This window comes from Ranitomeya variabilis, chromosome 8, assembly GCF_051348905.1.
Source record: "Ranitomeya variabilis isolate aRanVar5 chromosome 8, aRanVar5.hap1, whole genome shotgun sequence".
NCBI lineage: Eukaryota > Metazoa > Chordata > Amphibia > Anura > Dendrobatidae > Ranitomeya > Ranitomeya variabilis.
The window spans coordinates 140,657,541-140,672,911 of NC_135239.1; the positions used below are offsets into that span (position 1 = coordinate 140,657,541).

A 15,371-nucleotide genomic window follows, 5' to 3' on the forward strand; every position below is an offset into this window, starting at 1 on the left:
GTCCCAGGTGACCTCGGCGGGATAGTACGTCATATGGGATTAAGGGGTTAAACAGTAGTTTTCCATGACATATGGGTTATTGGTGTACTCAGTAGAAATTGCAAAAAAAATTTTCTCGACACCCTTGTGAAAATGCAAAATTTGGGGCTAAATAGTAAAATTTGCATTTTTTCCTTCTACATTGCTTCAATTCCTGTGAAGAACCTGAAGGGTTAATAAACTCCTTGAATGTGGTTTTGAGCACTTTGAGGGGTATAATTTTTAAAATGGTGTCACTTTGGGGTATTTTTTGTCATATAGGCCCCTCAAACATGATGTGGTTCAAAATTGGTTTTGTAACTTTTGGTGGAAGACTGAGAAATTGCTGATTAATTTTTAACCCTTCTAACTTCCTAACAAAAAATATTATGTTTAAAAATTGATGCTGATGAAAAGCAGACATGTGGGAAATGTTAGTTATATCACACAAAATAGTTAATAAATATCTGGTTTAAGGGCATGAAAAATAAATGTTTGAAAATTGTGAAATTTTTGCCAAAACTACAATATTTTCACAATAAACGCAAACATATCTGCCTAAATTTACCACTAATATGAAGTTGCGAAATAGCAATCTCAGAATCACAGGGATACGTTGTAGCGTTTCAGAGTTGTTACATCAATGTGACACTTGTCAGAATTTTAAAACGCGGCCTGGTCAGGAAAGTGAAAATAGGCTCAGTGGTGAAGGGGTTGTCCCATGAACACAGTACATTTTAATCACTAGATCTTGAAATAATACATTGCACAATTAGATGTTTAAAAAAACGTCCCTGTGCTGAGATAATCTTATAAATGTTCCCCTGCTGTGTACTGTGTAATGGCTGTGTCTGACCATACAGGGGCATGGGCTCATCATACCACAGCTCCTGGGCAGGGAAGGATGCAAAAGAGTATACAGGCAGGACAGCATGGGGGACATGTTTGTGGGAAAACTCCTTTAACCCTGCCCAAATCCCTAACTCCATTTGCTGAAATGTAGCCCCAAACTTTCAAGGAACCTCCACAATTCTTCTCGGCTGTCTGTTGATACTCATTGCCCCGCTCTCCAGCCCTTTAGCGAACAAACTGCCTTTTGTTACAGCCAAATATTACACATTTTGACTCCTCAGTCCAGAGCACATACTGCAATTTTCTGCACCCAAGTTCCTATGTTTTCCTGTATAGTTGAGTCACTTGGTCTTGTTTACATGCAGAAGATATAGTTTTTGGCCTCAGTTATTTCATGAGGAACAATTCTGGCCAAGCTTCTCTGAACAGTAGATGGGTGTAGCTTGGTCCCATAGGTTGCTATCAAGTTTATGATGGCACTGCTGGACATCTTCTGATTTCAAAGTAAGATGGGTCTTTCATGTGCTGCAATAGGTTTTTGTGGTCGACCACTGTGTTCTCAACATTGCCTTTTCTTGTTGTCCTCAATGCTGAGAAATTCAGGCAGATACATATTGATCATGTAATACAATCAGAGTTCTCCAATATGTTTGGGACAACTTCCATGTTGCGTTCCTTCAAAAACTGTGTACTTAGACGAATTGATGGTCACACCAAACATTGATTTGATTTACATTTCTCTTTTGATCACTCACTTTACATTTTGTTAACTAATCCAATGAAGAATTAACATTTCCATTTTTTAAAGCATTCTTACTCTGCACTGCTGCACTGTGTCATCTCCTTGTTCATAAGAAAGTTGCCTCAAGACTATAGAATGAAATCTTCATAAAATGTGCATCTCATAGTACAAGACAAACAGTCCTGGACATACGCTGATTCAGTGTCTATATACACAACGACTTTACAGATCTGCCTCGGGGACACAGGATTCAGCATGAAACTATGTACTCTAAATAAGATTACTTACTGGTTTAATTGTTTTTAAAAGACCAATCCCAAATTTTTCAATGTTTCGATGAGCATCTGCAAATTTTACAAAGGCTTCACTGGCTGCAGGCTGTGGCTCTCGGACACCAATCACTGAAAACACATCTCCAAATGCTGGGAAAATTAAAATTTACCGTAAGTAGAACATAATTATTTTTTTTTGAGAAAATGCAAAGATGAGAAAAAAAAAACAACTTCTATTTCCTTTATGGGAAACCGGTCACACTGAACAAGCAGAGTGATCTGCCAACATCATGTTCTGATACAGGAGGACAAGATAGGTCATCTTACGGGATGGGGTTCAGTACAAGAGCTCCTTCCAATGTCAGGTTTTGCACATACTTGTTCTATCTGAGTCAGTGCTCGTTATAGTGCCATAACGTTATAGACTGCTCACATGTCTGAGTGTTCGCAAAAAAAATAGACATATCGTTTTTTTTATCTAAGACACGGATTAAACTTGGGTAAGTCTATGGGTCTGTGAAAACTCAGTTGAAACCTCCATCAGTTTTTATTAGTTTGTTTTTTTTAAACATTGATGGTAAGAACCGATACACTGACAAAACTCTGTCCGATTTCCATCACTGTGCTTCATCAGATCGGTGCTTTTCATGTATGACAAAAATAACATTTGTCAGAATGAGGCCTAACTTATATTATATTAAAGAAGTTGTCCACTACAATAACTTTTTTTTTTTCATAAATATTGCTATTATGTGCCACTGAAAACATCTACTGTGTTTATTTTAGCAATATTACCTTTTATCATGCTGTAGCAGCACATCTTCAGTGCTGGATCCAGCTCTCATGGGGTTAATCGACAACTTCCTTTCTCCTGACTTATTGTGCTCTAATACTACAAGTTCCATGATGCATTGCCCTGGCCTCTAAGCCGGAACCTACCACACCCACTCCAAAACACACCCCAACCCCTCCCTCCTCTATCTTCAAAAAGATTTGTGATGTCATTTCTGTCCAACCTCCTCTTTTACATTTGTCCAACCTACACTCCATTACACACAGATAGATGGATGGATAGATAGATAGATAGATAGATAGATAGATAGATAGATAGATAGATAGATAGATAGATATATCTCTGTATGTATGTATCTATCTATTTCCATAGATATGTCCATATCCATGTTTCTAAACCACTTCACCCCTGGAGCTTTTTTAGTTTTCGTTTATCGCTCCTCTCCTTTCCAGAGCCATAATTTTCTGTCAATATGGCCATGTGAGGGCTTGTCTTTTGCGGGACAAGTTCTACTTTTGAACGACATCATTGCTTTTACCATGTGTAACAGAAAATGTGAAAAAAATTCAAAGTGCGATGAAATTGCAAAAAAGTGCAATCCCACACTTGTTTTTTGCTTGGCTTTTTTGCTAGGTTCACTAAATGCTAAGGCTGTCTGCACACGTTGCGGATTTGATTTCAGATCCGCAGCGTTTTTTTGCCGCACGGAATTGCAACAAATCCGCAGTGTAGTGCACAACCAATGTAAGTCTGTCACGGGGAGACAAGGAGGGCGAGAGCTAATAACCCGGGCCCCTGCAATTTCCCTCAGACTAGGGAAACCCTGTCTGACCCTCTACCTGAAGTTTACACTGAAGGTGTGCATGTCCAGGCCTCCTCCCTCTCCCTGACTCCTGATTCAGCCCTAGACTGAACACCACCGCCCACCACCCAGTGAATGCAATAGACCAATACCCACAGTTATAACAAACAAGGATAAAGGAAAATATACACCACGCCGCAGTCAATCAGGAATACACTATAAAAGTGCAGGGCAAAATAAATACAAATATAGGAAGGAGTAAATAAGACAAAGGAAAATACACCACCAGCAACGATTCTCCAACAACCAGCTCTCCACTCCGGACCGAGATAACTACGGATAAGACAGAAGCTATAATCGGCGACGCCCAAAGATCAGGAGAACCATTTAAAGGAAATGGGCATGGCCCAGCTTCCAATCCGAGGATCAGATAAATTAACCCCGGAGCAGCCAGACGAAAACTAGCCAACGCCAATGAGCAAACAGTGGTCAAACGCGGAATTACCGCTGTCTGTCAGACGACCTGGTCTGAACAGTGTCCGACATGACAAAGTCTATGGGAGCCGCAGACTTGTTGTGCACATACTGCGGAAAAAGCCGCACTGAAACGCAGCTTTTTTTTTCCGCAGCATGTCACTTCCTTTGTGCCGAACTGCAGCGTTTCTGCACCCATAGACTTGCATTGAGTCGGGCACATCCGCAGCAAAACCGCAGATGTAAAAAAGATCTGCAGTTTTGCTGCGGATGTGGGTCCGAGAAACGCTGCAGTTCAGGAGGAGGGAAGTGTGTGGGCGGTGACTGTGTGCGTGTATGTGTGTGCGGGCCTGTCCGGATGTGTGCGTTTGTGTGCTGGACTGTTCGGGTGTGTGCCTGGCTGTTCGGGTGTGTGCGGGACTGTGCGGGTGGGGTCTGTGGGCTGTTCGGATGTGTGCGGGACTGTTCCTGGCTGTTCGGGTGTGTGCGGGGCTGTTCGGGTGTGTGCGTGTGTGTGCGCGGGGCTGTGCGGGTGTGTGCCTGGCTGTTCGGGTGTGTGAGGGGCTGTGCGGGGGGGTCTTTTGCGGTGTGTGTGCAGGCATCTTCCGATGGGACTACAAGTACGCAGCATCCAATCTGCAGCTAATTCGGATGTAATCCAGACACTGGACACGCACCCTACACTATCCATACATCTATCAATAGATATATCTATCCAGATATATCTATAGATAGATATATGAATAGATAGATGTATGCATCTATAGATCTATCTATATGTAGATCTGTCTATCCATTTCATCTATCATCTATCTGTCTATCTGTGTGTGTAATGGAGTGTGGGTTGGACAAATGTAAAAGAGGAGGTTGGAGAATAATGACATCACAAATCTTTTCTTTTTGTTCAATACTACATCTTTATTTAGCTTTCAAAAACGCATACAAAAACGCACAAAAACCGCACCAAAAACTAATTAAAAAATGCATCGAAACCCTGCAAAAACGCATAAAAACTACACCAAAAACTGCATCAAAACCGCACCAAAAACTGCATCAAAAACGCGCAAAAACCACACCAAAACTAATAAAAAAATGCATTGAAACTGCGCAAAAACGTATAAAAACTGCACCAAAAAGTGCATCAAAACCGCACCAAAAACGCGCAAAAAAACGCACCAAAAACTGAATCAACACCGAGCAAAAACCGCACCAAAAACACATCAAAACCGCGCAAAAACGCATAAAAAACGCAGCTGCGTTTTCTGCAAGGAGATGCAGAAAATTCTGCACCCAAATCTGCAACGTGTGCACACAGCCTAAAACTGACCTGCCATTATGATTCTCCAGGTCATTACGAGTTCATAGACACCAAACATGTCTAGGTTCTTTTTAATCTAAGTGGTGAAAATAAATAAATAAAATAATTGCGCCATTTTCCGATACCCGTAGCGTCTATATTTTCTGAGATATCGGGTTGGGTGAGGGCTAATTTTTTGCGGGCCGAGCTGACGTTTTTAATGATACCACTTTTGTGCAGATACATTCTTTTGATCGCCCGTTATTGCATTTTAATGCAATGTCGCGGCGACCAAAAAAACATAATTTTGGCTTTTGATTTTTTTTCTCGCTACGCCGTTTAGCGATCATGTAATTTTTTTTTTTTTTAATTGAAAAAAGCTGACGTGTTGTGGCTTTGAAGTGGGCTCACCGCCGAAGCCCACATCAAAGCGGGGGATACTGCCAGCTGACATACTATTCCGGCAGCTGGCAGAAAGGGGTTAATGAACAATAGGTTTCAGTAAAAAAAAAAAAAAATGAAAAAAAAAAAAATGGCGTGGCCTCCCGCGCAATTTTCTGCGTCAGAGGGGGAAAGCTGACGGCTGGGGGCCAATATTTGTAGCCTGGGAAGGGGGTAACACCCATGGCCCCCTCCCAGGCTATGAATATCAGCCCGCAGCTGTCTGTGTAGCCTTTACTGGCTATTAAAATAGGGGGACCCCCCAAAAAAAATGACGTGGGGTCCCCCTATATTTTATAGCCAGAAAGGCTATGCAGACAGCTGCGGGCTGATATTCATAGCCTAGAGAGGGGCCATGGATATTGTCCCCCCCAGCTACAAATACCAGCCCGCAGCCACCACAGAAATAGCGAATCTGTAAGATGCGCCAATTCCGGCACTTAGCCCCTCTCTTCCCACTCCCGAGTAGCGGTGGGATATGGGGTAATAAGGGGTTAATGTCACCTTGCTACTGTGAGGTTACATTAAGCCCGGTTAATAATGGAGAGACGTCAATATGACGCCTATCCATTATTAATCCTATAGTAGTGAAAGGGTTAAAAAAATAAAATAAAGACACAGCCAGAAAAAAGTATTTTAATATTCTTAATTTAACCATACTTACCATACTCGATCACCTGCAAAAAATTAAAAATAATAAACCGTATACTCACTTTCCGCCATAGTCCAATTAATTAATAACGAGTGTCCCACGACGATCTCCCCTATAGAACAGTGACATCGGGTGATGTCACTACTCTATAGGACCTACAGTGACACACTGACAGGAGACAATGGCTCCTGCAGTGCATCACTGAGGTTACCTCAGTTCAGGGTCTCACTTTATGGCAAAGCTGTAAGAGAATTTTCCCACACAGCAATGCAAGAATTGAGACTAGGGACTATTTTCTCACAGGGGCGTAGGAATACATTGTGGGGAATACATTATGGAAGGATACCCTCCATCATTGTATTCCTGGAGCCCCTGGAGAGCGGTCGCATCAGCTGATGCTGCTGTTCTCCACAGGAGATCGTCGAGGGACACTCGTTTTAATTGGATTTCTGTGGATCAGGGAGTATAGTGTTTATTATTTTAATATTTTTTACAGGTGACACTGGCTTTGGGGATCAAGTTGACAAGTGATGGTGAGTATATACTCTATGTTATATGTACTGTATGTATGTTGTATGTATGTACTGTATGTATGTATGTATGTGGCATGTTGCATGGTGTATGTTGTATAGTGCGTGCCGCATGGTGCATGTCGTATATCGTATGGTGCATGTCGTATGGTGCATGTTGTATGTCGCATGGTGCATGTCGTATGTCTTATGGTGTATGTTGCATGGTGCATGTCGCATGATGTATGGTGTATGTTGCATGTTCTGTATGTGTCTAATGTATATTGTATGCACTGTATGTGTGTAATGTATGTTGTATGTCTGTATGTTGTATGTACCATATGTATGTACTGTATGTGTGTAATGTATGTTGTACACTCACTGGCCACTTTATTAGGTACACCTGTCCAACTTCTTGTTAACACTTAATTTCTAATCAGCCAATCACATGGCGGCAACTCAGTGCATTTAGGCATGTAGACATGGTCAAGACAATCTCCTGCAGTTCAAACCAAGCATCAGTATGGGGAAGAAAGGTGATTTGAGTGCCTTTGAACGTGGCATGGTTGTTGGTGCCAGAAGGGCTGGTCTGAGTATTTCAGAAACTGCTGATCTACTGGGATTTTCACGCACAACCATCTCTAGGGTTTACAGAGAATGGTCCGAAAAAGAAAAAAAATTCAGTGAGCGGCAGTTCTGTGGGCGGAAATGCCTTGTTGATGCCAGAGGTCAGAGGAGAATGGGCAGACTGGTTTGAGCTGATAGAAAGGCAACAGTGACTCAAATCGCCACCCGTTACAACCAAGGTAGGCCTAAGAGCATCTCTGAACGCACAGTGCGTCGAACTTTGAGACAGATGGGCTACAGCAGCAGAAGACCACACCGGGTACCACTCCTTTCAGCTAAGAACAGGAAACTGAGGCTACAATTTGTACAAGCTCATCGAAATTGGACAGTAGAAGATTGGAAAAACGTTGCTTGGTCTGATGAGTCTCGATTTCTGCTGCGACATTCGGATGGTAGGGTCAGAATTTGGCGTAAACAACATGAAAGCATGGATCCATCCTGCCTTGTATGGAGCATCTTTGGGATGTGCAGCCGACAAATCTGCGGCAACTGTGTGATGCCATCATGTCAATATGGACCAAAATCTCTGAGGAATGCTTCCAGCACCTTGTTGAATCTATGCCACGAAGAATTGAGGCAGTTCTGAAGGCAAAAGGGGTTCCAACCCGTTACTAGCATGGTGTACCTAATAAAGTGGCCGGTGAGTGTATGTACTGTATGTGTGTAATGTATGTTGTATGTTCTGTATGTATGTACTGTATGTATGTTGTATGTACTGTATGTGTGTAATGTATGTTGTATGTATGTACTGTATATGTGTGTATGTGTTTTTGTTTTTTTTACATTCAACACATTAGCTGGATGATGGGACTACTACTGTCCCATCATTGGCTAATGTGTCACTCACTGTCACTGTAGCAGGCAGAGCCCGATGGGACTTATAGTCCCATCGGACAATGCCTGCACACAGAGACACACACCAATGCCCCCACCCGTGCGAAGCAGACCCACCGCACAAAGCAGACCCACCGCACAGCCCCCTGCCCGCACACTCCAGCACCTTCCGCAGACCCACTGCCAGCAGATCCACCGACGGCAGATTCACCACGCAGACCCCCCGCCGCCGCCTCACATCCCAGCACATGAGCGCGGCCGGCCAGCAGACCCCAGCACATGAGCACGGCCAGCAGATCCCAGCCCCGTCCGTAAGCAGATCCCAGCACAGCCCCGCAGTCTGACCCCAGCACTGCCCACAGCCCAGTCACTCTTGATGAGTGACCGCTGTCTGTGGAGGCTGGGTCACGCCTGCTCATGACGTCACGTCAATTTCCAGAGTCTGGAAATTGACGTGACGTCGGCGGAAAACAGCGCCGCTCACAGGCGAAAACGGCAACATAAGGTATTTAGAAAATTCATTAGGGGACCCGGGGGGGATACATTGGGGGGTTAATTGAAAGTAGTGGACAACCCCTTTAATGTAATGCTCTGCTCATCCCATGCTTAGCTCAGGGGTGTGAGGGATGGTCCTAATCAATGACTGACAGCTGAAAATGTGTGTAGACTGGAAAACTCCTATAATGTTATTAAAATACTTGAATGAAGGTCTTGTGAATCATAATGTAACTATGTCCCTGGTGAAAGCCTCTGTGTTAGGCTGCCGTCACACTAGCAGTATTTGGTCAGTATTTTACATCAGTATTTGTAAGCCAAAACCAGGAGTGGAACAAAGAGGAAAAGTATAATAGGCTAAATTCACATTTGCGTTTTGCGGCGCAGCGTCGGCAATGCAACGCACAACGCATGCAAAACGCATGCACAACGCAGCGTTTTGTGACGCATGCGTCCATTTTTGGCATGATTTTTGGCGCAAAAAATCTGCATCATGCAGCGTCCTCTGCGCCCTGACGCTTGCGCCAAAAATGACGCATGCGTCACAAAACGCTAGACAACGCATGTCCATGCGCCCCCATGTTAAATATAGGGGCGCATGACGCATGCGTCGCCGAACCTGCGCCCGACGCAACGCAAATGTGAACGAAGCCAAACATATGTACCACTTCTGCATTTATCACTCACTGCTGGTTTTGGCTTACAAATACTGATGTAAAATACTGACCAAATACTGCTAGTGTGACGGCAGCCATACTGTTAAACAGTAAAACCGCCAATAATCCCATGGGTGCTGCCGCAGCGGTGACCAGTCCCTACATTCTCTTCTAGCTCACCCAGACTGCCTTGGGGTGTGGTTAGAACATGGTTCACAAGAGAAATAGAAGCAGAACAGTAGTTTAAGTTTTCATTGATTTTCAGTAAAAATTAGGTTTATAAAAAGCATTATGCTGTCTCCATTTCCTATTCTAATTATGGCTTTGTTGATGGGGTGTAGCTTCCCCAGACTAGTCGGCCTCTCTCCATGTTATCACGCCCCTGTGAGCATGACAACATAACATGCAGGAGTAGCCTTCTGCAAGTCTTGCAAACGCGCCGCACATTTCAGCAGCGTCACTGCACCTGTGCAGCCAGGTGTACGCTTCCCGGCTTCAGAGGCACAGTGTGCATGACCGCAACTTCAGAAGATGGCTTCTGAACACCTGCGTGATAACATGGAGAGAGGGCTGACTAGTCTGGGGCAACTAACTCCCCATCAACTAGCCAAAGCCCTAATTAGCTTAGGAAGCAGCAAATATAAAAGCTTTTTTAAACCTCATTTTTACCAAAAAACATTATACAGGGATCGTTAGGCAGGGAATTTATTGATACATAAGTGAATGATACTGGGTTAGAGGGCATGAGAAACCTGACAGGTTCTTTTTAAAGGAAAGGTGCTGCGATTGTTAATTTTGTATAAATAATTATCTATCTACAGTTAGGTCCATATATATTTGGACAGAGACAACATTTTTCTAATTTTGGTTATAGACATTACCACAATGAATTTTAAACAAAACAATTCAGATACAGTTGAAGTTCAGACTTTCAGCTTTCATTTGAGGGTATCCACATTAAAATTGGAAGAAGGGTTTAGGAGTTTCAGCTCCTTAACATGTGCCACCCTGTTTTTAAAGGGACCAAAAGTAATTGGACAATTGACTCCAAGGCTATTTCATGGACAGGTGTGGGCAATCCCTTCATTATGTCATTCTCAATTAAGCAGATAAAAGGCCTGGAGTTGATTTGAGGTGTAGTGCTTGCATTTGGAAGATTTTGCTGTGAAGTAAACATGCAGTCAAAGGAGCTCTCCATGCAGGTTAAACAAGCCATCCTTAAGCTGCGAAAACAGAAAAAACCCATCTGAGAAATTGCTACAATGTTAGGAGTGGCAAAATCTACAGTTTGGTACATACTGAGAAAGAAAGAAAGCACTGGTAAACTCATCAATGCAAAAGGACCTGGGCGCCCACGGAAGACAACGGTGGTGGATGATCGCAGAATAATCTCCATGGTGAAGAGAAACCTCTTCACAACAGCCAACCAAGTGAACAACACTCTCCACGAGTTAGGCGTATCAATATCCAAATCTACCATAAAGAGAAGACTGAATGAAAGTAAATACAGACGGTTCACTGCACGGTGCAAGCCACTCATAAGCATCAAGAATAAAAAGGCTAGACTGGACTTTGCTAAAAAACATCTAAAAAAGCCAGCACAGTTCTGGAAGAACATTCTTTGGACAGATGAAACCAAGATCAACTTCTACCAGAATGATGGAAAGAGAAAAGTATGGCGAAGGCGTGATACAGCTCATGATCCAAAGCATACCACATCCTCTGTAAAACACGGCGGAGGCAGTGTGATGGCTTGGGCATGCATGGCTGCCAGTGGCACTGGGTCACTAGTGTTTATTGATGATGTGACACTGGACAGAATCAGCCAAATGAATTCTGGGGTATTCAGAGCCATACTGTGTGCTCAGATCCAGCCAAATGTAGCAAAACGGATTGGTCGTCGTTTCATACTACAGATGGACAATGACCCAAAACATAAAGCCAAAGCAACCCAGGAGTTTATTAAAGCAAAGAAGTGGAATATTCTTGAATGGCAAAGTCAGTCACCTGATCTCAACCCAATTGAGCATGCATTTCACTTGTTAAAGACTAAACTTCAGACAGAAAGGCCCACAAACAAACAGCAACTGAAAACCGCTGCCGTGAAGGCCTGGCAGAGCATCAAAAAGGAGGAAACACAGAGTCTGGTGATGTCCATGAGTTCAAGACTTCAGGCAGTCATTGCCAACAAAGGGTTTTCAACCAAGTATTTAAAATGAACATTTTATTTAAAATTATTGAATCTGTCCAATTACTTTTGGTCCCTTTAAAAACAGGGAGGCACATGTTAAGGAGCTGAAACTCCTAAACCCTTCATCCAATTTTAATGTGGATACCCTCAAATGAAAGCTGAAAGTCTGAACTTCAACTGCATCTGAATTGTTTTGTTTAAAATTCATTGTGGTAATGTCTACAACCAAAATTAGAAAAATGTTGTCTCTGTCCAAATATATATGGACCTAACTGTATATAATTGTCTAAGGGTCACTTCCATCTGTTTGTCTGTCACGGAAATCCCGTGTCGCTGATTGGTCGTGGCCAGCCGGCCGCGACCAATCAGCGACGGGCACAGTCCGGCCGCAAATTCGCCCTTCCCTACTCCCCTCCAGTCAGTGCCCCCTCCCTACTCCCCTCCAGTCAGTGCCCTCATAGCGTTTTAGCAGTCCGTTAAACGGACTGCATTACACCGTGGCATAACGCGGTGTAACGTAGTCCGTTAACGCTGCTATTAACCCTGTGTGACCAACTTTTTACTATTGATGCGGCATATGCAGCATCAATAGTAAAAAGATCTAATGTTAAAAATAATTAAAAAAAATAAAAAATCATTATATTCTCACCTTCCGGCGCCTTTCCCGCTCCTCGCGACGCTCCGGTCCCAAGAATGCATTGCGGCAATGACCAGAGATGACGTAGCGGTCTCGCGAGACCGCTACATCATCATGTGTTATTGCCGCAACACATTCTTGGTAAACTCCAACTAAAAATTTTGAATGGACCAACATGGTTGTAAAAATTCAGAAACTAACATTAACAAGAAACCTTGTACCCCGACTGATACTACTAAATAAAAACAATTTTTATTAAACAACTTTTAAAACCATAAACCACACAGCAAAAGGTGCAGACAACCGTGCTCACTACAACTGTCCCTCACACTGTAGACACTAAATTACCCTGCCTAAGCAGCGGAGGTTGGCACCCTAGGATTTATACGAGAGAGGCGCCCCCGCTCATCGACGGCTGACCCTCTTACTCCTATTCAGTCTTTCTGGGTAAAGTGATACAGTTATACCCCAAATCACACGACAGGAGAATTGAAAAGGACAGTAATTGCCTGATAAAGCATCGTTTATCCAGGCCTCCTGATGATCCAGATTGGTGAAACGCGTTGAGGCGTGAGGCATGGGTCCTCAAGAACATCTCACATGATGAATATCTCATGGTTATAACTGGCATTCCTTTATATCATGTCTTGGGTGTGCAGTGTTTCATCTGTACTACACTCAACCCTAAACTTAGCCTACCTTTATTAATGACTGTCATCTTGTCTGTTTTCATTGGGCTATATACCAAAGAGCCTAATGATTGGTATATCTTGTTATAAATGTGCGGCGTTTTTCATGCACATTGTATCTAAATTGAACCTACCCTATTAATGAATGTCATTTTTGTATGCTTTTACAAGGCCATACATTTATTATCTATTAGCCTGGCCTTTCAGTGATAGGGTTTGTTGTTAGGGTAAGCCTTCGTTGAGTGGGGGCACCGCTTCCGCTGTACAGTAGGGTGCCAACCCCCACAGGTAGGTAGGCTGTGACAGAATAGGGTACAGATTAGCCAGTTATTCCTGGTGTGTTTTTTGCACTTGTTTTGCACTTTAAGGTAACTGTGCCACCCTGCCTCACACTGTTTCTTTGCTTTATCAGGCAATTACTGTCCTTTTCAATTCTCCTGTTGTGTGATTTGGGGTATAACTGTATCACTTTACCCAGAACGACTGAATAGGAGTAAGAGGGTCAGCCGTCGATGAGCGGGGGCGCCTCTCACGTATAAATCCTAGGGTGCCAACCTCCGCTGCTTAGGCGGTGTAATTTAGTGTCTACAGTGTGAGGGACAGTTGTAGTGAGCACGGTTGTCTGCACCTTTTGCTGTGTGGTTTATGGTTTTAAAAGTTGTTTAATAAAAATTGTTTTTATTTAGTAGTATCAGTCGGGGTACAAGGTTTCTTGTTAATGTTAGTTTCCGCAACGCATTCTTGGTACCAGAGCGTCGCAAGGAGCATCGCTAAACGCCTGGGCTGTATCCAGGGGCCGCCGGAAGGTGAGTATATAATTATTTTAATTCTTTTTTTTTTTTTTTTTAACAGGGATATGGTGCCCACATTGCTATATACTACGTGGGCTGTGTTATATACTGCGTGGCCTGTGTTATATACTACGTGGCTGTGCTATATACTACGTGGCTGTGCTATATACTACGTGGCTGTGCTACAGTCATGGTCAAAAATTTTGAGAATGAGACAAATATTAATTTTTCCAAAGTCTACTGCTTCATTTTTTCTAATGGCAATTTGCATATACTCCTGAATGTCAGAGTGATCAGCTTAACAGCAATTACTGTACTTGCAAAGTCAATATTTGCCTAGAGAATGAACTTTAACCCCCAAAACACATTTCAACATCATTGCAGTCCTGCCTTAAAAGGAGCAGCTAACATTGTTTTAGTGATTGATCCATTAACACAGGTGTGGGTGTTGATGAGGACAGGGCTGGCGACCAATCAGTCATGATTAAGTAAGAATGACATCACTGGACACTTTAAAAGGAGGCTGGTGCTTGGTATCATTGTTTCTCTTCAGTTAACCATGGTTATCTCTAAAGAAACACGTGCAGCCATCATTGCACTGCACAAAAATGGCCTAACAGGGAAGAGTATCGCAGGTACAAAGATTGCACCTCAGTCAACAATCTATCGCATCATCAAGAACTTCAAGGAGAGAGCTTCCATTATTGTCAAAAAGGCTCCAGGGCGCCCAAGAAAGACAAGCAAGCGCCAGGACCGTATCTTAAAACTGTTTCAGCTGCGGGACCAGACTACCAGCAGTGCCGAACTTGCTCAGGAATGGCAGCAGGCTGGTGTGAGTGCTTCTGCACGCACTGTGAGGCGGAGACACTTTGAGCAAGGCCTGGTTTCAAGGAGGGCAGCAACGAAGCCACTTCTCTCCAGAAAAAACATCAGGGACCGACTGATATTCTGCAAAAGGTACAGGGAGTGGACTGCTGAGGACTGGGGCAAAGTCATTTTCTCTGATGAATCCCCTTTTCGATTGTTTGGGACATCTGGAAAACAGCTTATTCGGAGAAGAAGAGGTGAGCGCTACCACCAGTCTTATCTCATGCCAACTGTAAAGCATCCTGAAACCATTCATGTGTGGGGTTGCTTCTCAGCCAAGGGAATCGGCTCACTCACAGTCTTGCCTAAAAACACAGCCATGAATAAAGAATGGTACCAGAATGTCCTCCAAGAGCAACTTCTCCCAACCGTCCAAGAGCAGTTTGGCGCCCAACAATGCCTTTTCCAGCATGATGGAGCACCTTGCCATAAAGCAAAGGTGATAACTAAATGGCTCATGGAACAAAACATAGAGATTTTGGGTCCATGGCCTGGAAACTCCCCAGATCTTAATCCCATTGAGAACTTGTGGTCAATCATCAAGAGACGGGTGGACGAACAAAAACCAACAAATTCTGGCAAAATGCAAGCATTGATTATGCAAGAATGGACTGCGATCAGTCAGGATTTGGTCCAGAAGTTGATTGAGAGCATGCCAGGGAGAATTGCAGAGGTCTTGAAGAAGAAGGGTCAACACTGCAAATATTGACTTGCTGCATTAACTCATTCTAA

The 15,371-nt window shown here is 43.3% G+C and overlaps 1 protein-coding gene across 5 annotated transcripts in view; it reads right to left on the minus strand.

Moving 5' to 3' along the window:
* Positions 1-15,371, minus strand: part of PICK1 (protein interacting with PRKCA 1) — a 205,500-nt gene that overhangs the window by 22,877 nt on the left and 167,252 nt on the right. For all 5 annotated transcript variants that reach the window (XM_077277900.1, XM_077277902.1, XM_077277901.1 and 2 more), the window contains exon 9: positions 1,901-2,034. In XM_077277900.1, the coding sequence (XP_077134015.1) occupies positions 1,901-2,034 (134 nt within the window). The remainder of the gene's footprint in view (positions 1-1,900; positions 2,035-15,371) is intronic.